The following is a 22705-nucleotide window of genomic DNA, read 5'->3' as shown; positions in this document are numbered from 1 at the left end:
TTGGGAAGCAGACTTCCTCAGTCGCCTGGGCATGGACGCAGGGGAATGGCCTCTGCACCCAGAATGGTGTCAGGAAATCTGTAGCAGCTGGGGGATGCCGGACGTCGACCTAATGGCGTCTCGGCACAACAACAAGGTCCCGATTTTCATGGCGCGGTCTCACGAGCAAAGAGCTCTGGCGGCGGGCGCCCTAGTTCATGATTGGTCGCAGTTCCAGCTACCCTATGTGTTTCCATCTCTGGCACTGTTGCCCAGAGTGCTACGCAAGCTCAGCTCCGCTTGCCACCGCGCCATCCTCGTCGTCCCAGACTGGCCGAGGAGGTCGTGGTTCCCGGATCTGTGGCATCTCACGGTCGGCCAACCGTGGGCACTCTCAGACCGGCCAGACTTACTGTCCCAAGGGCCGTTTTTTCCACTGAATTCTACGGCCCTGATCCTGACTGTGTGGCCATCGAGTCCGAGATCCTAGCGTCTTCAGGATTATCTCAAGACGTCATTGCCACCATGAGACGGGCTAGAAAGCCGACGTCTGCCAAGATCTACCACAAGACGTGGAAGATATTCTTATCTTGGTGCTCTGCTTCGGGAGTGTCTCCCTGGCCATTTGCATTGTCTCCTTTTTCCTCCCTTCCTGCATCTGGATTGGGAAAAGGTTTGTCGCTCGGCTCCCTTAAAGGACAAGTCGCAGCGCTGTCGGTATTCTTTCAGAAGCGCCTAGTATGACTTCCTCAGGTACACACGTTCCTGCAGGGGGGTTATCACATTGTCCCTCTGTACAGGAGGCCGTTAGACCCATGGGATCTGCACAGGGTATTAATTGCTCTCCAGGAGCCGCCCTTCGAGCCTCTGAGGGATGTTTTCACTTTCTCGACTTTCACAGAAAGTGGCCTTTCTGGTAGCGGTCACGTCTCTTCGGAGAGTGTCCGAACTAGCAGCGCGGTCATCCAAAGCTCCCTTCCTGGTGTTCACCAAGATAAGGTAGTGCTGCGTCCGATCCCAGAGTTTCTCCCTAAGGTGGTATCCCCTTTTTATCACAATCAGGATATCTCCTTACCTTCCTGTTATCCATTTCATCGATATGTAATGGCTTGCATTGTTGGATCTGGTGTAGAGCACCCAGAATCTACATTCCCGCACGGCGCCCCTGCGCCGCTCGGATGCACTCTTTGTCCTTGTCACTGGTCAGCGCAAGGGATCGCAGGCTGCAAAATCCACCCTGGCTTGATGGATCAAGGAACCAATTCTGGAAGCCTACCGTTCTGCTGGGCTTCCGGTTCCATCAGGGCTGAAGGCCCATTCTACCAGAGCCGTGGGTGCGTCCTGGGCATTACGACACCAGGCTACGGCTCAACAGGTGTGCCAGGTAGCTACCTGGTCGAGTCTGCACACTTTCACCAAACATTATCAGGTGCATACCTATGCTTCGGCGGACGCCAGCCTAGGTAGAAGAGTCCTGCAGGCGGCAGTTGCCTCCCCGTAGGGGAGGGCTGTCTTTGCAGCTCTAACATGAGGTATTTTTTTACCCACCCAGGGACAGCTTTTGGACGTCCCAATCGTCTGGGTCTCCCAATGGAGCGCCGAAGAAGGGAATTTTGTTACTTACCGTAAATTCCTTTTCTTCCAGCTCCTATTGGGAGACCCAGCACCCGCCCTGTTGTCCTTCGGGATTTTTGGTTGTTTTTCGGGTACACATGTTGTTCATGTTGAATGGTTTTCAGTTCTCCGATGTTACTTCGGAGTGAATTTGTTTAAACCAGTTATTGGCTTTCCTCCTTCTTGCTTTTGCACTAAAACTGGTGAGCCAGTGATCCCACTGGGGGTGTATAGCCAGAAGGGGAGGGGCCTTACACTTTTTAGTGTAATGCTTTGTGTGGCCTCCGGAGGCAGTACTATACACCCAATCGTCTGGGTCTCCCAATAGGAGCTAGAAGAAAAGGAATTTACGGTAAGTAACAAAATTCCCTTCTTCTTTGTCGCTCCATTGGGAGACCCAGACAATTGGGTGTATAGCTACTGCCTCCGGAGGCCACACAAAGTATTACACTTTAAAAAGTGTAACCCCTCCCCTCTGCCTCTACACCCCCCCGTGCATCACGGGCTCCTCAGTTTTTATGCTTTGTGTTGAAGGAGGCACACATTCACTCATGCTCCCATTTTAGTCAGCAGCAGCTGCTGATTGTATCGGATGGAAGAAAAGAGGGCCCCCCACAGGGCCCCCGGCATGCTCCCTTCTCACCCCACTAAGTCGGCGGTGTTGTTAAGGTTGAGGTACCCATTGCGGGTACACAGGCTGGAGCCACATGCCGTTTTCCTTCCCCATCCCTTAGGGGCTCTGGGAGAAGTGGGATCCTATCCGGTCATCCAGGCACTGGGACCGGGCTCCCTCCGCAGCCCCTGGGGGAATCTGACGGACAGGAGACTGAGTATCATCAGGGACAGGGCCCTGCATCTACAGGTACTCTGTGTCCCCTTGGGGACGGTGCATGGAGCACTTTGGCCTCAGACGCTGCAGCGACTGCGGTGTTGGTATGAGACCGGGACTACCGCGCCTGCTTGCTGGCCGCAGTTTTAACTTTAGTCCCCGGCTTTTGCGGCCTAGTGCCTTGAACTCCCGCCCCCGGGCCTGCCAGTCAGGGGAAAGGGCGGGACGGTCTGTCTGACGCCGACAGTGAGGGCTGGAGCACACTTAGCTGTCCTCCTCCCCCCTCACTAATCACTCTGGGGCACCAGATTCCCGCACTTTTGTAGTTACGCCCACGGCTCCCTCCTCCCCTGTGAACGCCGACAGCCATGTTTTAAGCACATTCTGCCGGTGGAGGACTTCTGGCTGCAGCCCTGGAAGAGTGTATATATATATATATATATATATATATATATATATATATATATATATATATATATATATATATATATATATATATATATATATATATATATATATATATATATATATATATATATATATATATATATATATATATATATATATATATATATATATATATATATATATATATATATATATATATATATATATATATTATATATATATTATATATATATATTATATATATATATTATATATATATATTATATATATATATTATAATATAATATAATATATTTTATTTGTATACATTTTCTCGGTTCGGCTGTACTGTTAGCTTGTGGCTATATATCCCTCAGTGATCATTCTCCTGGGAGACAACAGCATGTCGTTCACAAGGAGCAAGGGTGCCAAGACACAGGGTTATTTTGCAACCTGTACCTCTTGTGCGGCTATGCTACCTGCAGGTTCCACCTACCCTCACTGTGAGCAATGCTCGGGCCCTGTGGCACTCGCTCAGCCGGAGCCTGGGGCACTGGGGGGACCCTCGGCCCTGGTAGAACCGCCGGCTACCCCTGTACAGGTGGCAGGGACAGAGTTTGCAGTTTTAGCTGAGAAACTCTGAGTCACTTTCACAATCCATGGCTCAGTCTATGGACAAATGGTCTGCTAAGATACTAGAAGTCTTGCAGTCCAGACCGGCCCTTACACAGGCCCCGGGCACTGCGGGATCGCCCCCAGGCCCCTCTCGGTTTGCGACGAAGCGTGCTCCTGGGGTGGCCTCTAGTTATTACGTGGAGGACTCCGGCACGGACCGCAGTCCCAGACCGGCTAAGCGGGCTCGCTTAGAATCTTCCCCGACTTCATCACGCTGTTCGGGGTCTCAGCTTGAGGACTCTCTAGAGGATGAGGCGGAGGTCGCAGCCCAGGACTCTGACCCTGATGTTGCTGTCAATCTTGACACACCTGAAGGGGACGCCATAGTAAATGACCTTATAGCGTCCATCAACCAGGTGCTAGATCTTTCTCCCCCAACTCCACCTATAGAGGAGTCTGCCTCACAGCAGGAGAAGCACCAATTTAGGTTTCCCAAACGTACTCTGAGTGCTTTCTTCGATCACTCTAACTTCAGAGATGCTGTCCAGAAGCACAGGGCTTTCCCGGACAAGCGCTTTACTAAACGCCTTAATGACACACGTTATCCCTTTCCCCCTGACGTAGTTAAGGGTTGGGCTCAATGTCCCAAGGTGGATCCTCCAGTCTCTAGACTGGCGGCTAGATCCGTAGTAGCAGTAGCTGACGGTTCATCGCTCAAGGATGCCACGGACAGGCAGATAGAGCTCCTAATGAAATCCATCTATGAAGCCATAGGCGCGTCCTTTGCCCCAGCCTTTGCAGCAGTGTGGGCACTCCAAGCTATCTCAGCTTGTCTGTCTGAGATTAATGCGGTCACCCGTACCTCTGCTCCGCAAGTAGCGTCTTTGACTTCTCAGGCGTCGGTATTTTCATCCTACGCCATGAATGCTGTCCTGGACTCGGCTAGCCGTACAGCGGTAGCATCCGCCAATTCGGTGGCAGTCCGCAGGGCCATGTGGCTACGCGAATGGAAGGCAGACTCTGCTTCCAAGAAGTTCTTGACCGGTCTGCCTTTTTCTGGCGACCGATTGTTTGACGAGCAATTGGATGAAATTATTAAGCAATCCAAGGGAAAGGACTCGTCCTTACCCCAGCCCAAACCAAAGAGACCTCAGCAAAGAAAAATTCAAGCGAGGTTTCGGTCCTTTCGGCCCTCAGCCAGATCCCAATCCTCTTCGTCCAACAGGCCACAGAAGAGCCAGAGAAACTCTTCTGCATGGCGGTCTAAGTCACGTCCTCCAAAGACCGCCGGAGGCACCGTCTCCAAGGCGGCCTCATGACTTTCGGCCTCCCCAAACCGCATCCTCGGTCGGTGGCAGGCTCTCCCGCTTTTGCGACGCCTGGTGGCCACATGTCCAAGACCGATGGGTGAGGGACATTCTGTCTCACGGTTACAGGATAGAGTTCAGCTCTCGTCCTCCGACTCGTTTTTTCAGAACATCTCCGCCCCCCGAGCGAACCGTTGCACTTTTTCAGGCGGTGGACACTCTGAAGACAGAAGGAGTTGTGATCCCAGTTCCCCTTCAGGAACGTGGTCGCGGTTTTTACTCCAACCTGTTCGTGGTGCCAAAAAAGGACGGTTCATTCCGTCCCGTTTTGGACCTCAAATTGCTCAACAGACATGTGAGAACCAGGCGGTTTCGCATGGAATCCCTCCGCTCTGTCATCGCTTCGATGTCCCAAGGAGACTTCCTAGCATCAATCGACATCAGGGATGCCTATCTCCATGTGCCGATTGCACCAGAGCATCAGCGCTTCCTGCGTTTCGCCATCGGGGACGAACACCTTCAGTTTGTGGCACTGCCTTTCGGCCTGGCGACAGCCCCACGGGTCTTCACCAAGGTCATGGCATCCGTTGTGGCAGTCCTACACTCTCAGGGCCACTCGGTGATCCCGTACTTAGACGATCTTCTAGTCAAGGCACCCTCCCGGGTGGCATGTCAACACAGTCTGACCGTTGCTCTGGAGACTCTCCAGAGGTTCGGGTGGATCATCAATTTCCCAAAGTCAAAATTGACTCCGACCCAATCACTGACTTACCTCGGGATGGAGTTTCATACTCTCTCAGCGATAGTCAAGCTACCGCTGGACAAACAGCGTTCGCTGCAAACAGGGGTGCAATCTCTCCTTCGGGCCCAGTCACACCCCTTGAGGCGCTTCATGCACTTCCTGGGGAAGATGGTGGCAGCAATGGAGGCAGTTCCCTTTGCGCAGTTTCATCTGCGTCCACTCCAATGGGACATTCTCCGCAAATGGGACAAGAGGTCGACGTCCTTAGACAGGAACGTCTCTCTTTCTCTGGCAGCCAAGACCTCTCTTCAGTGGTGGCTTCTTCCCACTTCTCTGTCGAAGGGAAAATCTTTCCTGCCCCCATCCTGGGCTGTGGTCACGACGGACGCGAGTCTGTCAGGGTGGGGAGCGGTTTTTCTCCACCACAAGGCTCAGGGAACCTGGACTCCGACAGAGTCCTCCCTTCAGATTAATGTTCTGGAGATAAGGGCAGTGTATCTAGCCCTAAAGGCTTTCCATCGGTGGCTGGAGGGCAGGCAGATCCGCATACAGTCGGACAACGCCACGGCGGTCGCGTACATCAACCACCAGGGCGGCACTCGCAGTCGTCAAGCCTTCCAAGAAGTTCGGCGGATTCTGCTGTGGGCGGAGGCCACAGCCTCCACCATCTCCGCGGTTTACATCCCGGGCGTAGAAAACTGGGAAGCAGACTTTCTCAGTCGCCAAGGCATGGACGCAGGGGAATGGTCTCTTCACCCGGACGTGTTTCAAGAGATCTGTTGCCGCTGGGGAACGCCGGACGTCGATCTCATGGCGTCTCGGCACAACAACAAAGTCCCGGCATTCATGGCACGGTCTCAGGATCACAGAGCTCTGGCGGCGGACGCCTTAGTTCAGGATTGGTCGCAGTTTCGACTGCCTTATGTATTCCCTCCTCTGGCAATGCTGCCCAGAGTGTTGCGCAAGATCAGGTCCGACTGCCGCCGCGCCATCCTCGTCGCTCCAGACTGGCTGAGGAGGTCGTGGTACCCGGACCTGTGGCACCTCACGGTGGGTCAACCGTGGACGCTCCCAGACCGACCAGACTTGCTGTCTCAAGGGCCATTTTTCCATCTGAATTCTGCGGCCCTCAACCTGACTGTGTGGCCATTGAGTCCTGGCTCCTAGCGTCCTCAGGGTTATCTCAAGAGGTCATTGCCACTATGAGACAGGCCAGGAAACCAACGTCAGCCAAGATCTATCACAGGGCTTGGAGGATCTTCTTAGCCTGGTGCTCTGATAAGGGGTTTACCCCCTGGCCGTTTGCCTTACCCACGTTTCTTTCCTTCCTTCAATCCGGAATGGACAAGGGTTTGTCTCTCGGCTCTCTCAAGGGACAAGTATCGGCGCTATCCGTATTTTTTCAAAAGCGTCTAGCCAGGCTTCCGCAGGTCCGCACGTTCCTGCAGGGAGTTTGCCACATAGTCCCACCTTACAAGCGGCCGCTGGAACCCTGGGATCTCAACAGGGTTCTACGGGCTCTTCAGAAACCACCTTTTGAACCGCTGCGGGATGTCTCTCTATCACGTCTTTCGCAGAAGGTGGCATTCCTAGTGGCAGTTACATCACTCCGAAGAGTGTCAGAGCTTGCAGCGCTGTCATGCAAAGCCCCCTTCCTGGTATTTCACCAGGATAAGGTGGTTCTGCGTCCGGTCCCGGACTTTCTCCCTAAGGTGGTGTCCCCTTTTCATCTCAATCAGGATATCTCCTTACCTTCATTTTGCCCTCATCCAATTCACCAATGTGAAAAGGATTTGCATTTGTTAGATCTAGTGAGAGCACTCCGGATATACGTGTCTCGCACGGCGCCACTGCGCCGTTCTGATGCGCTCTTTGTCCTTGTCGCTGGCCAGCGTAAGGGGTCGCAGGCTTCCAAGTCAACCTTGGCTCGGTGGATCAAGGAACCGATTTTTGAAGCCTACAGTTCTTCTGGGCTTCCGATTCCTTCAGGGCTGAAAGCCCATTCTACCAGAGCCGTGGGTGCGTCCTGGGCTTTGCGGCACCGGGCGACGGCTCAGCAGGTGTGTCAGGCAGCTACCTGGTCTAGTCTGCACACTTTCACAAAACACTATTAGGTGCATACCTATGCTTCGGCGAATGCCAGTCTAGGTAGGCGAGTCCTTCAGGCGGCGGTTGCCCACCTGTAAGAGGAGGGCCGTTGTCGGCTCTTTTTATCGGGGTATTCTTTTACCCACCCAGGGACTGCTTTTGGACGTCCCAATTGTCTGGGTCTCCCAATGGAGCGACAAAGAAGAAGGGAATTTTGTTTACTTACCGTAAATTCCTTTTCTTCTAGCTCCTATTGGGAGACCCAGCACCCGCCCCTGTTCCCTTCGGGCTGTTTTGTTCTTTTGTGTACACATGTTGTTCATGTTGAATTGTTCTTTTGGTTCATGGTTTTCAGTTCTCCGAACATCCTTCGGATTGAATTTACCTTAGACCAATTTATAAGTTTCCTCCTTCCTGCTTTTGCACCAAAACTGAGGAGCCCGTGATGCACGGGAGGGTGTATAGGCAGAGGGGAGGGGTTACACTTTTTAAAGTGTAATACTTTGTGTGGCCTCCGGAGGCAGTAGCTATACACCCAATTGTCTGGGTCTCCCAATAGGAGCTAGAAGAAAAGGAATTTACGGTAAGTAAACAAAATTCCCTTCTTTTCTCTCAACTCCTCCCTGCTCCAAGGCCGCCGCCTTCTCACAGGCCGTCGCAGCCTTGCAGGCCAATGGAGTAATTGTACCGGTTCCCGCTCGGGAACGGTTCAGAGGTTTCTACTCTCATCTCTTCCTAGTTCCCAAAAAGGACGGTACCTTCCGGCCCATCCTGGATCTCAAGCTTCTCAACAAGCATGTTCAGGTGCGGCATTTCCGCATGGAGTCTCTGAGATCAGTTATTGCCTCAATGACCCAAGGGGATTTCCTGGCATCCATCGACATCAGAGATGCCTATCTGCATGTGCCAATTGCAGTGCCACACCAGCGTTGGTTACGTTTTGCAATCGGAGAAGATCATTTCCAATTTGTGGCTCTCCCCTTCGGGTTAGCCACAGTCCCTCTGGTATTCACCAAGGTCATGGCAGCAGTGATTGCGGTTCTGAACCTCCAGGGGTTGGCAGTGATCCCTTACCTGGACGACCTTCTAGTCAAGGCATCATCCAGCGTAGACTGTCAGCGGAGTGTCTCGCTCACTCTCGCCACTCTAGCCCAATTCGGGTGGCTGGTCTATCTGCCCAAATCCACTCTGACTCCGACCCAGAGGCTCACGTACCTAGGGATGCAGTTCGAGACTTTGCCGGCACTTGTGAAGTTGCCCTTAATCAATCAGCAGTCACTCCAGCTAGCGGTGCGCTCTCTGCTGAGGCCCCGCCGTTATACCCTCAGGCGTCTGATGCAGGTGCTGGGTCAAATGGTGGCGTCCATGGAGGCGGTTCCCTTTGCCCAGTTCCATCTGCGTCCCCTGCAGCTGGACATTCTCCGCTGTTGGGACAAGCGGCCTTCCTCCTTACACAGGTTAGTGGCTCTGTCGCCACGGACCAGGAGCTCTCTTCAGTGGTGGCTTCGGCCTCTCTCCCTGTCCCAGGGACGCTCCTTCCTGGCCCCGTCCTGGGTGATACTCACCACGGATGCCAGTCTATCCGGCTGGGGAGCGGTATATCTCCACCACAGAGCGCAGGGCACTTGGACTCCGTCCGAGTCAGCCCTTTCAATCAATGTGCTGGAAACCAGAGCTGTGCTTCTAGCTCTCCTGGCTTTTCACCACCTGTTGGCGGGCAGGCACATTCGAGTCCAGTCAGACAACGCGACAGCGGTTGCCTACATCAATCACCAAGGAGGGACACGCAGCCGCCTAGCAATGTTGGAGGCACAACGCATCCTTCAATGGGCGGAGGACTCAAAGTCCACCATATCCGCAGTCCACATCCCAGGCGTGGAAAACTGGGAGGCAGATTATCTCAGCCGTCAAACCGTGGACGGTGGCGAGTGGTCCCTGCACCCGGCAGTGTTCCAGTCAATCTGCTGCAAGTGGGGCACTCCGGACGTGGACCTTATGGCATCCTGTCACAACAACAAGGTTCTTGTTTACGTGGCTCGCTCCCACGACCCTCAGGCATTCGCCGCGGACGCACTGGTTCAAGACTGGTCCCAGTTTCGTCTGTCCTACGTGTTTCCCCCTCTAGCTCTCTTGCCCAGAGTTCTGCGCAAGATCAGAATGGAGGGCCGTCGAGTCATCCTCATTGCACCGGACTGGCCCAGGCGAGCTTGGTATCCAGACCTGCTCCATCTGTCCGTAGAGATGCCGTGGCATCTCCCGGACCGTCCAGACCTTCTCTCACAAGGTCCGTTTTTCCGCCCGAATTCTGCGGCTCTCAAAGTGACGTCGTGGCTCTTGAGTCCTGGCTCTTGACGGCTTCTGGTATTCCTCCTGAAGTCATCTCCACTATGACTCGGGCCCGTAAGTCTTCCTCCGCTAAGATCTATCACAGGACTTGGAAAATTTTCCTGTCCTGGTGTCGCTCTTCCGGACATCCTCCTTGGCCATTCTCTTTGCCGACCCTTTTGTCTTTTCTACAGTCCGGTCTGCAGCTAGGACTGTCCCTCAACTCTCTCAAGGGACAAGTCTCAGCTCTGTCAGTTCTGTTCCAGCGGCGTCTCGCCCGGCTGGCTCAGGTCCGCACCTTCATGCAAGGCGCGTCTCGCATCATTCCGCCTTATCGGCGGCCCTTGGATCCCTGGGACCTTAATTTGGTTCTCACGGTTTTGCAGAAACCCCCCTTTGAGCCACTTAGGGAGGTCTCTTTGCATCGTCTTTCACAGAAGGTGGCCTTTCTGGTGGCCATAACTTCCCTCAGGAGAGTCTCTGATTTGGCCGCGCTCTCTTCGGAGTCACCTTTTTTAGTGTTCCATCAAGACAAGGTGGTTCTCCGTCCGACTCCGGACTTTCTTCCTAAGGTGGTCTCTCCCTTTCCACCGTAACCAGGACATTACCCTACCTTCCTTTTGTCCGGCTCCTGTTCATCGCTTTCAAAAAGCGCTGCATACTCTGGATCTGGTGCGGGCGCTCCGGATCTATGTGTCTCGCACCGCTTCTATTAGGCGGTCTCTTTTTGTGCTAACCACAGGTCGGCGTAAGGCTCTCTCTGCTTCTATGCCGACCTTAGCCCGTTGGATCAGATCGACCGTTTCGGACGCCTACCAGAGTTCTCAGGTGCCTCCCCCGCCGGGGATCAAGGCACATTCGACTAGAGCTGTTGGTGCCCCTTGGGCTTTCAGGCACCAGGCTACGGCTCAGCAGGTCTGTCAGGCTGCCACTTGGTCCAGTTTGCATACCTTTTCGAAGCACTACCAAGTGCATGCTCATGCTTTGGCAGATGCGAGCTTGGGCAGACGCATCCTTCAGGCGGCTGTCGCCCATTTGTGAAGTTAGGTTTTGCCTACTTCTTACTTTGTTCGGTTTATTTCCCACCCAGGGACTGCTTTGGAACGTCCCATGGTCTGGGTCTCCCAAAGGAACGGTAAAGAAAAAGAGAATTTCTTCGGCGCTCCATTGGGAGACCCAGACGATTAGTTTTGGGATGTTTCACTTTCACCAAACATTATCAGGTGCATACCTACGCTTCGGCGGACGCCAGCCTAGGTAGAAGAGTCCTGCAGGCGGCGGTTGCCTCCTCGTAGGGGAGGGCTGTTTTACAGCTCTAACTTGAGGTATTAATTTACCCACCCAGGGACTGCTTTTGGACGTCCCAATCGTCTGGGTCTCCCAATGGAGCGCCGAAGAAGGGAATTTCTTCGGCGCTCTATTGGGAGACCCAGACGATTGGGGTGTATAGCACTGGCTCCGGAGGCCACACAAAGCAATTACACTAAAAAGTGTAAGGCCCCTCCCCTTCTGGCTATACACCCCCAGTGGGATCACTGGCTCACCAGTTTTCTGCTTTGTGCGAAGGAGGTCAGACATCCACGCATAGCTCCACTGTTTGTAGTCAGCAGTAGCTGCTGGCTATATCGGATGGAAGAAAAGAGGGCCCTTATGGGGCCCCCAGCATGCTCCCTTCTCACCCGCGGTGGTGCTTGTAAGGTTGAGGTACCTATTGCTGGTACAGAGGCTGGAGCCCACATGCTGTTTTCCTTCCACATCCCCTGGAGGGCTCTGTGGAAGTGGGATCTTGCCGGCCCCCAAGCCCTGGGGCCGGGCTCCATCCACAGACCCAGAGAACCTGCTGGATTTGGAGCGGGAGTGCCGTTCAGGGACAAGGCCCTGCAACTTTCAGGTACTCTGTGTCCCCGGCAGGCACGGACATTCTCAAGGCTTGCTGAGCGTTATAGTGCGCCGGGGACAGTAGCGCTGGGGTTAGGTCACTGCAGCTTTGCTGAGTGACGTTACATGTTGGGAACTACTGCGCCGACCGCTACTGGAGCGGCGGCGCAGCTGCGACTTGTGGTGCGCCGGGGACTTTGCGCCGACCGCGCTTTTACGGCGGCGGCGCTTCTAACTTTAGCCCCCGGCTTCTGCGGCCTAGCGCCGCTTCGTTCCCGCCCCCACCCTGTCAATCAGGGTAGGGGAGAGACGCTGCTCAATTGGCAGCGCCGAGGGCTGGAGCTTTATTTACATGCTCCAGCCCTCTCACTAGGCACAGTGGGAAGCAGGCTTCCCGCTCTTCGTCTGTATACACCCAGGGCCCGCCCCCCCTCTCCACAAGGACGCCGGCAGCCATTACACATGCGGTCTGGCTGGGGAGAGGCAGCAGGCTCTGGGAGACCCAGACTAAAGGGATTTCGGCGACCACACACCCGCTCCTTAGCGGGCGGTAAGCTGCACTTTAGTGCTGGCCCCACTAGTGCCTCAGTGTTATATTAGTGTACTTTTTTCTTGGTACCATATATATATATAGTTGCACTGTAAGGTCGCTTCTTGGCTGGACACCCTGTACTGCTCTGAGGAGGCAGCAACATGTCATCCGCAAAACGCAAGGGTGCCAAGGCACAGGCTGTATACAAAACTGTTTGTACTGCATGTGGGGCTAATCTACCAGCAGGCTCCAACGACTCTCATTGTGTGCAATGTTCAGTCCCAGTGGCACTTCGTCAGCCAGAGCCTATGGTGGTAGTGGCCCAGGCAGAGACGCCTGTGAACCCTGCCCCGGTGACTGGGACAGACTTTGCAGTTTTTGCTGATAAAATGTCTGTGACTATGGCAAAAATCCTGGAGACCTTGCAGTCCAGGCCAGTTGCTCAGACCATGGACACTGCTGTGTCTATGCTCTCCGGTCCCCCTCAGTTGGAACTAATCCGTACTTCAGGGGGGTCTCAAGCATCACAGGCTGAAGTCTCTGACTCAGATGACAGTCCCAGGCAGCCTAAGCGAGCTCGCTGGGAAAGACCCTCCACGTCATCACACTGCTCAGGGTCTCAGCGAGAAGAGTCTCTCTGTGATGAGACTGAGGACGGTGATCAGGATTCTAATCCTGAGGCCCCTCTCAATCTGGATGCCCCTGATGGTGACGCCATGGTTAATGACCTTATATCGGCAATTAATAGACTGTTGGATATTTCTCCCCCAGCCCCTTCTGCAGAGGAGGCAGCTGCACAGCAGGAGAAGTTCCATTTCCTATATCCCAAGCGTAAATTAAGTGCTTTTTTGGACCACTCTGACTTCAGAGAATCGATCCAGAAACACGACGCTCATCCAGACAAGCGTTTCTCTAAACGTTCTAAGGATACCCGTTATCCTTTTCCCTCTGAGGTGGCCAAACGCTGGACCCAGTGTCCAAAGGTGGATCCCCCAATTTCCAAGCTTGCGGCTAGATCCATAGTCGCAGTAGAGGATGGCGCCTCACTTAAAGATGCCAACGACAGACAGATGGACCTTTGGTTGAAATCTGTCTATGAATCTATCGGCGCGTCGTTTGCTCCAGCATTCGCGGCCGTGTGGGCACTCCAAGCTATTTCAGCTGGTTTAGCACAGGTGGATGCTTTCATACATCCAGCAGTGCCGCAAGTGGCGTCCCTAACTTCGCAAATGTCTGCGTTTGCGACCTATGCTATCAATGCTGTCCTAGAATCTACGAGCCGTACCGCTATGGCGTCCGCCAATTCTGTGGTTTTGCGCAGAGCCTTGTGGTTAAAGGACTGGAAAGCAGATGCTGGTTCTAAAAAATGCTTAACCAGCTTGCCATTATCTAGAGACAGACTGTTTGGTGAGCCATTGGCTGAAATCATAAAACAGTCCAAGGGTAAGGACTCTTCCTTACCACAGCCCAGAGCAAGTAAACCTCAACAGAAAAAGTGGCAGTCGAGGTTTCGGTCCTTTCGAGGCTCGGGCAAGGCCCAATTCTCCTCGTCCAAAAGGACTCAGAAAGAACAAGGGAGCTCAGATTCCTGGCGGGCTCACTCACGCCCCAGGAAAGCAAATGGAGGAACCGCTTCCAAAGCGGCTACCTCATGACTTTCGGCCTCCTCCCTCCGCATCCTCGGTCGGTGGCAGGCTCTCCCGCTTTTGCGACATTTGGCTGTCACAGGTCAAAGACCGGTGGGTAACAGACATTCTGTCTCGCGGGTACAGAATCGAGTTCAGTTCTCGGCCTCCACTTCGGTTCTTCAGAACCTCCCCACACCCCAACCGAGCAGATGCCCTGCTGCAGGCGGTGGACTCTCTAAGAGCAGAAGGAGTCGTGATCCCTGTCCCCCCCTCAGGAACGGGGGCGAGGATTTTACTCCAATCTCTTTGTGGTTCCAAAAAAGGACGGCTCCTTCCGTCCTGTTCTGGACCTAAAACTGCTCAACAAGCATGTGAACGCCAGGCGGTTCCGGATGGAATCCCTCCGCTCAGTCATTGCCTCAATGTCTCAAGGAGATTTCCTAGCATCAATAGACATCAAAGATGCTTATCTCCACGTGCCGATTGCTACAGAGCACCAATGCTTTCTACGCTTCGTGATAGGAGACGACCACCTTCAGTTCGTAGCTCTGCCATTTGGTCTGGCGACAGCCCCTCGGGTGTTCACCAAGATCATGGCGGCAGTGGTAGCAGTCTTGCACTCTCACGGACACTCTGTGATCCCTTACTTGGACGATCTACTGGTCAAGGCACCCTCTCAAGAGGCATGCCAACTCAGCCTGAATGTTGCACTGGAGACTCTCCAGGCGTTCGGGTGGATCATCAACTTCCCAAAGTCAAACCTGTCACCGACCCAATCACTAACGTATCTTGGCATGGAGTTTCATACTCTCTCAGCGATAGTGAAGCTTCCGCTGGACAAGCAGCGGTCTCTACAGACTGGGGTGCAGGCTCTCCTTCAAAGTCAGCCGCACTCCTTAAGACGCCTCATGCACTTCCTCGGGAAGATGGTGGCGGCAATAGAGGTGGTTCCGTTTGCGCAGTTTCATCTGCGTCCACTTCAATGGGACATTCTCCGCCAATGGGACGGGAAGTCAACATCCCTGGACAGGAAAGTCTCCCTTTCCCAGACGGCCAAAGACTCTCTGCAGTGGTGGCTTCTTCCCACCTCATTATCACAGGGAAGATCCTTCCTACCACCGTCTTGGGCGGTGGTCACGACAGACGCGAGTCTGTCAGGGTGGGGAGCAGTCTTCCTCCACCACAGGGCTCAGGGTACGTGGTCTCAGCAGGAGTCCACCCTTCAGATCAATGTTCTGGAAATCAGAGCAGTGTATCTTGCCCTACTAGCCTTCCAGCAGTGGCTGGAAGGAAGGCAGATCCGAATTCAGTCGGACAACTCCACAGCGGTGGCATACATCAACCACCAAGAGGGGACACGCAGTCGGCAAGCCTTCCAGGAAGTCCGGCGGATTCTGATGTGGGTGGAAGCCACAGCCTCCACCATATCCGCAGTTCACATCCCCGGCGTAGAAAACTGGGAAGCGGACTTCCTCAGTCGCCAGGGCATGGACGCAAGGGAATGGTCCCTTCACCCAGACGTGTTTCAGGAAATCTGTCGCCGCTGGGGGGTGCCGGACGTCGACCTAATGGCGTCACGGCACAACAACAAGGTCCCAACCTTCATGGCACGGTCTCGCGATCAAAGAGCGCTGGCGGCAGACGCCCTAGTGCAAGATTGGTCGCAGTTCCGGCTCCCTTATGTGTTTCCACCTCTGGCACTCTTGCCCAGAGTGCTACGCAAGATCAGATCCGATTGCAGCCGCGTCATACTTGTCGCCCCAGACTGGCCGAGGAGGGCGTGGTATCCGGATCTGTGGCGGCTCACGGTCGGCCAACCGTGGGCACTCCCAGACCGACCAGACTTACTGTCTCAAGGGCCGTTTTTCCATCGGAATTCTGCGGCCCTGAACCTGACTGTGTGGCCATTGAGTCCTGGATCCTAACGTCTTCAGGATTGTCCCAAGGGGTCGTTGCCACCATGAGACAGGCTAGGAAGCCCACGTCCGCTAAGATCTACCACAGAACGTGGAGGATATTTTTATCCTGGTGCTCTGCTCAGGGAGTGTCTCCCTGGCCATTTGCATTGCCTACCTTTCTTTCTTTCCTGCAATCTGGGTTAGAAAAAGGTTTGTCGCTCGGCTCCCTTAAAGGTCAGGTCTCGGCGCTATCCGTCTTTTTTCAGAGGCGTTTGGCACGCCTTCCTAAGGTGCGCACGTTCCTACAGGGGGTTTGCCATATCGTACCCCCGTACAAGCGGCCGTTAGATCCATGGGATCTGAACAGGGTACTAGTTGCCCTCCAGAAGCCGCCCTTCGAGCCTCTGAAGGAGGTTTCACTTTCTAGACTATCACAGAAAGTGGCTTTTCTGGTAGCGATCACATCTCTTCGGAGAGTGTCTGAGCTAGCAGCACTATCATCCAAGGCTCCCTTCCTGGTCTTCCACCAGGACAAGGTTGTGCTGCGCCCTATTCAGGAGTTTCTCCCGAAGTTGGTATCCTCTTTTCATCTTAATCAGGATATCTGTTTGCCTTCGTTTTGTCCTCATGCAGTTCATCGGTATGAGAAGGATTTACATTTGTTAGATCTGGTGAGAGCACTCAGAATCTACATTTCCCGCACGGCGCCCTTGCGCCGTTCGGATGCACTCTTTGTCCTTGTCGCTGGTAAGCGCAAAGGGTCGCAGGCTTCTAAGGCCACCCTGGCTCGATGGATCAAAGAACCAATTCTTGAAGCCTACCGTTCTGCTGGGCTTCCGGTTCCATCAGGGCTGAAGGCCCATTCTACCAGAGCCGTGGGTGCATCCTGGGCATTACGACACCAGGCTACGGCTCAACAGGTGTGCCAGGCAGCTACCTGGTCGAGTCTGCACACTTTCACCAAACATTATCAGGTGCATACCTATGCTTCGGCGGACGCCAGCCTAGGTAGAAGAGTCCTGCAGGCGGCAGTTGCCTCCCCGTAGGGGAGGGCTGTCTTGCAGCTCTAACATGAGGTATTTCTTTACCCACCCAGGGACAGCTTTTGGACGTCCCAATCGTCTGGGTCTCCCAATAGAGCGCCGAAGAAGAAGGGAATTTTGTTACTTACCGTAAATTCCTTTTCTTCTAGCTCTTATTGGGAGACCCAGCACCCGCCCTGTTGTCCTTCGGGATTGTTGGTTTGTTTGCGGGTACACATGTTGTTCATGTTGAACGGTTTTCAGTTCTCCGATGTTACTCGGAGAGAATTTGTTTAAACCAGTTATTGGCTTTCCTCCTTCTTGCTTTTGCACTAAAACTGGTGAGCCAGTGATCCCACTGGGGGTGTATAGCCAGAAGGGGAGGGGCCTTACACTTTTTAGTGTAATTGCTTTGTGTGGCCTCCGGAGGCAGTGCTATACACCCCAATCGTCTGGGTCTCCCAATAAGAGCTAGAAGAAAAGGAATTTACGGTAAGTAACAAAATTCCCTTCTTTGTTACTTACCGTAAATTCCTTTTCTTCTAGCTCCAATTGGGAGACCCAGCACCCGCCCTGTTTCCTTCGGGATTTTTGTTTTTTTCGGGTACACATGTTGTTCATGTTGAACGGTTTCAGTTCTCCGATGTTACTTCGGATTGAATTTGTTTAAACCAGTTATTGGCTTTCCTCCTTCTTGCTTTAGCACTAAAACTGAGCAGCCCGTGATCCCACGGGGGGTGTATAGCCAGAAGGGGAGGGGCCTTACACTTTTTAGTGTAATGCTTTGTGTGGCCTCCGGAGGCAGTAGCTATACACCCAATGAAAACTAATCGTCTGGGTCTCCCAATTGGAGCTAGAAGAAAAGGAATTTACGGTAAGTAACAAAATTCCCTTCTTTGTTTACTTACCGTAAATTCTTTTTCTTATAGTTCCGTATTAGGAGACCCAGCACCCTCCCTGTTGGCACTTTCTTGTTCCGCGTGTTATCACCGGCTGTTGTCGTGGACAGAGTTTCCGGTTCTTCCGGCTATTGCTCTGTTCTACTTGTGGGTGGCTATTCTCCTTCAGCTTTTGCACTAAACTGGCTGGGTCTGCTCACCAGGGGGTGTATAAGCTCAGAGGGAGGAGCTACACTTTTAAGTGTAGTACTTTGTGTCCTCTGGAGGTAGAAGCTATACACCCATGGTCTGGGTCTCCCAATACGCAACTATAAGAAAAAGAATTTACGGTAAGTAAACAAAATTCTCTTTTTTCCTCGTAAGTTGTCCTTTTTAAGGGACTCTGGTTATCACTCAAATGCCAACATGGACTTCAAGCTGTCACTCAAATTCTCTATCAGCTGATGATTCTTACTGCTATTATTCTTGCGCTGATGGACAGCACAGCATTGTCGCACTTGTATTAACTTGTATTCTCTCGGTTCAGATGACAAAGATGTTGGATTTGCTGGAAGACTTCCTTGAACATGAGGGATACAAGTACGAGAGAATAGATGGAGGAATCACTGGAAATATGCGTCAGGAAGCCATCGATCGCTTTAACGGTAAGTTTGTCTACTGGGGGGGGGGATTGTGTAATGAACTCCTTTTAAATGGTCATTCCCTGCCGTAGGCTGGGGCCGCAAAGGGATTACTGCGATCCCCTCTCATGACACTGCTCTGCTCACGCTGGCAGTACAGCAGAGCCGAGTGTCCCTGCGACTGAGGTCCGATCGGACCTCCGCTGCGGGGGGGCAGGCCAGCAAGGAGAATTTATCTCCCTCTCTCCTCCGTTGCCGGCTATTGCCATTCTCGCCCTGCACTTGCGGTACTCCGGTGTACCGCGAATGCAGTGCGATTTTTCTCTCGCCCCATAGACTTGAATGGGTGCGAGAGAAACCAGGATCGCAGTAGTCGCAGCATGCTGCGATTGTTTTCTCGGTCCGATTGGGGCCGAGAAAATAATCACTCATGGTTGCTGGCTAATATTGGTCCGAATGGAATGCGATGTTTTTGGTTTTTTTTTTGTTTTTTATATCGCATTCCACTCGCACCGATTTTTATGCCATGTGTCTTGGGCCTTAAAGGGGATGTTCTCTTGTTGAACAGGAGGCCCGCTGTTCTCCCAGTCTCTGATCTAAAAAGATTTTGTTTTCTAGGAAACTCATGTCTCTCACAGCTGAAGTTTAAAAAAAAAAAAAAAGAAAACAAAACTTGGGCTTTACTCATCCTTCCTGGGTCCATTGATAAGCCCATGGCCAGTTCAGCAGCTATATACGGCTTGTGCCATCTACTTCAGAGCCGCTGAGATCCATGATTGTCTGCAGCGCTGTCCATATGGCGTCAGCACTGCAGACAATTAGGAACAGTGGTGGAGACTCATCGCAGGACCGGGGGTGTGTATGTAAAGCGCTGGTGTTTGCTTTGGAAAAAAAAATGCAGCTCGTGGGTAACAAAGGTTTTCTAAAACTGGAAAAGCCTTTTAAGAATAAAGTATTCCTAATAAGTTAAAATCAGATACAACAAAAATTGTACATTGGACATGACATTCAATATCCAAGCCCCGGTTGGTTTTGCTTAGTGCTAGGCCTGAAATGAATATTGTCAAATTTTCAGTTCCAGCAGACTTGTTACCATCATAATTTTAAGACTTATTTTTTTCTTATCTTTCAGCTCCGGGTGCTCAGCAGTTCTGTTTCCTTCTGTCAACTCGCGCTGGAGGTTTGGGAATTAATCTTGCCACAGCCGACACCGTGATCATCTACGATTCGGACTGGAATCCTCACAATGATATTCAGGTGAGGGCAGAGCATATATTGGCCTCATCAGTCTTTCTTTCTTGTGCACTTTCTGAATGTGGGGTTTTTTTTTTTCTCCTTCTTCCTTTGCACAATAGGCTTTCAGCAGAGCCCATCGTATTGGGCAGAATAAGAAGGTCATGATTTATCGATTTGTAACTAGAGCCTCTGTGGAGGAAAGGATTACTCAGGTAGCAAAGAAGAAGATGATGCTCACCCACTTGGTGGTGAGACCAGGTCTGGGCTCCAAGACGGGTTCAATGTCCAAGCAGGAACTGGATGACATCCTAAAGTTTGGAACTGAAGAACTTTTCAAAGATGAAGCGACAGAAGGTAGCGGGCCCCTCAGAATTTGATAACACACCCCTCATGTGCCATTGCCACATGACTTATCACTGTTTATCATCACAGGAATTGATAACAAGGAAGGCGACGACATCAGCGTCATTCACTACGATGATAAAGCCATAGCCCGATTGCTGGACAGGAACCAGGATGAGATTGAAGACACTGAGATTCAAGGAATGAACGAGTATCTGAGCTCCTTTAAAGTGGCGCAATACGTTGTCCGTGAAGAAGAGATGGCGGTGAGTGAGCCCGGCATAGTTTGTGCGGCGTTATTTGTAATATGGCACACATGGATCATTAAGGGGGGGATGCACAGAACTTACATCCCTGTTCAGATTTGCATTGTGGTTTTCATATTAAATTGTGCGGAGTCCACTGGAAGTTTAACATTAGTGATGGCCGATGGGCTCCGTTATAATGGGGTCCGTCAGGTGCCGATGTTTTGTCCTTCCAAAAAAAAAATGCTATGGTCAGCAAAGCGTGCAGCACAGACGTGAACGTGGTTTAGCAGACATCATGTATCATTAGTAATTGGGGAGTTGAGGGCTAATCCAAGCGTCTCCGGGATTCCCGTTTTCTAGGACGAAGAGGAAGTTGTCCGTGAAATTATCAAGCAGGAAGAAAGTGTGGATCCCGATTACTGGGAGAAACTCCTCAGACACCATTACGAGCAACAGCAGGAAGATCTGGCTCGTAACCTGGGCAAAGGAAAGCGAATCCGGAAACAGGTGAACTACAATGACGGCAGCCAGGAGGACAGAGGTGAGTTCCCGCCATGTGTCCCTACGTATGAAGCGGTGATCTGGTGGCTTTCTCCATCTTAATCATTCACTTTCGCCCACAGATTGGCAGGACGATCAGTCTGATAACCAGTCTGATTATTCTGTGGCTTCCGAGGAAGGAGATGAAGACTTCGATGAGCGATCAGAAGGTGAGTGATCATTCTTACCGGGTTATGGATGTACCGTCTGTTTCTGCTGGTAGTTATGAAGTTAATGCTTCACCTATTTTATTTTCAGCAGCTCGTCGACCCAACAGGAAAGGCTTGAGGAATGATAAAGATAAACCGTTACCGCCTTTGCTGGCTCGTGTTGGAGGCAACATCGAGGTAAGACTTGTAATGCGAGGTGCTGCAGTTCTGCTTGGACTGTGGAAAATCTTAAGGAAATTGCCAACTTTCATAAAAGCTTCAGATCTAATCTATTACAATGTGAGCTGAGTTGCAGTACCAGAGTGTGACCACTATGCGGTGTATGGAGCTATGTTGTATCTGTACATCCGGCCTCATTGGGGGCAGCTGGGAGTCTGACCCCCTTCGGTCTGATATTAATGACCTAATAGAGGCCTCCTTGTTAGATACAGTGCCTACAAGTAGTATTCAACCCCCTGCAGATTTAGCAGGTTTACACATTCGGAATAACTTGGCATTGTGACATTTGGACTGTAGATCAGCCTGGAAGTGTGAAATGCAGCAAAAAAGAATGTTATTTCATTTTCTTCGGCGCTCTATTGGGAGACCCAGACGATTGGGTGTATAGCACTGCCTCCGGAGGCCACACAAAGCAATTACACTAAAAAGTGTAAGGCCCCTCCCCTTCTGGCTATACACCCCCAGTGGGATCACTGGCTCACCAGTTTTCTGCTTTGTGCGAAGGAGGTCAGACATCCACGCATAGCTCCACTGTTTGTAGTCAGCAGTAGCTGCTGGCTATATCGGATGGAAGAAAAGAGGGCCCATATAGGGCCCCCAGCATGCTCCCTTCTCACCCGCGGTGGTGCTTGTAAGGTTGAGGTACCTATTGCTGGTACAGAGGCTGGAGCCCACATGCTGTTTTCCTTCCACATCCCCTGGAGGGCTCTGTGGAAGTGGGATCTTGCCGGCCCCCAAGCCCTGGGGCCGGGCTCCATCCACAGACCCATAGAACCTGCTGGATTGGGAGCGGGAGTGCCGTTCAGGGACAAGGCCCTGCAACTTTCAGGTACTCTGTGTCCCCGGCAGGCACGGACACTCTCAAGGCTTGCTGAGTGTTATAGTGCGCCGGGGACAGTAGCGCTGTACGCTGGGGGTTAGGTCACTGCAGCTTTGCTGAGTGACGTTATATGTTGGGAACTACTGCGCCGACCGCTCCTGGAGCGGCGGCGCAGCTGCGACTTGTGGTGCGCCGGGGGCTTTGCGCCGACCGCGCTTTTACGGCGGCGGCGCTTCTAACTTTAGCCCCCGGCTTCTGCGGCCTAGCGCCGCTTCGTTCCCGCCCCCACCCTGTCAATCAGGGTAGGGGAGAGACGCTGCTCAATGGCAGCGCCGAGGGCTAAAGCTTTATTTACATGCTCCAGCCCTCTCACTAGGCACAGGGGGAAGCAGACTTCCCGCTCTTCGTCGGTGTACGCCCAGGGCCCGCCCCCCCCCTCTCCACAAGGACGCCGGCAGCCATTACACATGCGATCTGGCTGGGGAAAGGCAGCAGGCTCTGGGAGACCCAGACTAGAGGGATTTCTGGCGACCACACACCGCTCCTAAGCGGGCGGTAAGCTGCACAGTAGTGCTGGCCCCACTAGTGCCTCAGTGATATATTAGTGTACTTCTTGCTTGGTACCATATATATATATATATATATATATTTATATAGTGCACTGTAAGGTCGCTTCTTGGCTGGACACCCTGTACTGCTCTGAAAAGGCAGCAACATGTCATCCGCAAAACGCAAGGCTGCCAAGGCACGGGCTGTGTGCACTGTTT

The 22705-nt window shown here is 52.5% G+C and overlaps 1 protein-coding gene across 6 annotated transcripts in view; it reads left to right on the top strand.

Annotated features, from left to right (window-relative positions):
• CHD4 (chromodomain helicase DNA binding protein 4) overlaps positions 1–22705 on the top strand; it is a 197894-nt gene that overhangs the window by 75747 nt on the left and 99442 nt on the right. For 4 of the 6 annotated variants that reach the window (XM_075348332.1, XM_075348331.1, XM_075348330.1 and 1 more), the window contains exons 22-28: positions 18270–18387; positions 19496–19620; positions 19719–19953; positions 20032–20207; positions 20550–20730; positions 20813–20899; positions 20988–21076. In XM_075348332.1, coding sequence (XP_075204447.1) covers positions 18270–18387; positions 19496–19620; positions 19719–19953; positions 20032–20207; positions 20550–20730; positions 20813–20899; positions 20988–21076 — 1011 coding nt within the window. The remainder of the gene's footprint in view (positions 1–18269; positions 18388–19495; positions 19621–19718; positions 19954–20031; positions 20208–20549; positions 20731–20812; positions 20900–20987; positions 21077–22705) is intronic. The other 2 variants (XM_075348329.1, XM_075348333.1) reach the window with 1 other exon arrangement.

This window comes from Anomaloglossus baeobatrachus, chromosome 5 (genome assembly GCF_048569485.1).
Source record: "Anomaloglossus baeobatrachus isolate aAnoBae1 chromosome 5, aAnoBae1.hap1, whole genome shotgun sequence".
Classification (NCBI taxonomy): Eukaryota; Metazoa; Chordata; class Amphibia; order Anura; family Aromobatidae; genus Anomaloglossus; species Anomaloglossus baeobatrachus.
This window is presented reverse-complemented; position numbering and strand designations above follow the sequence as displayed.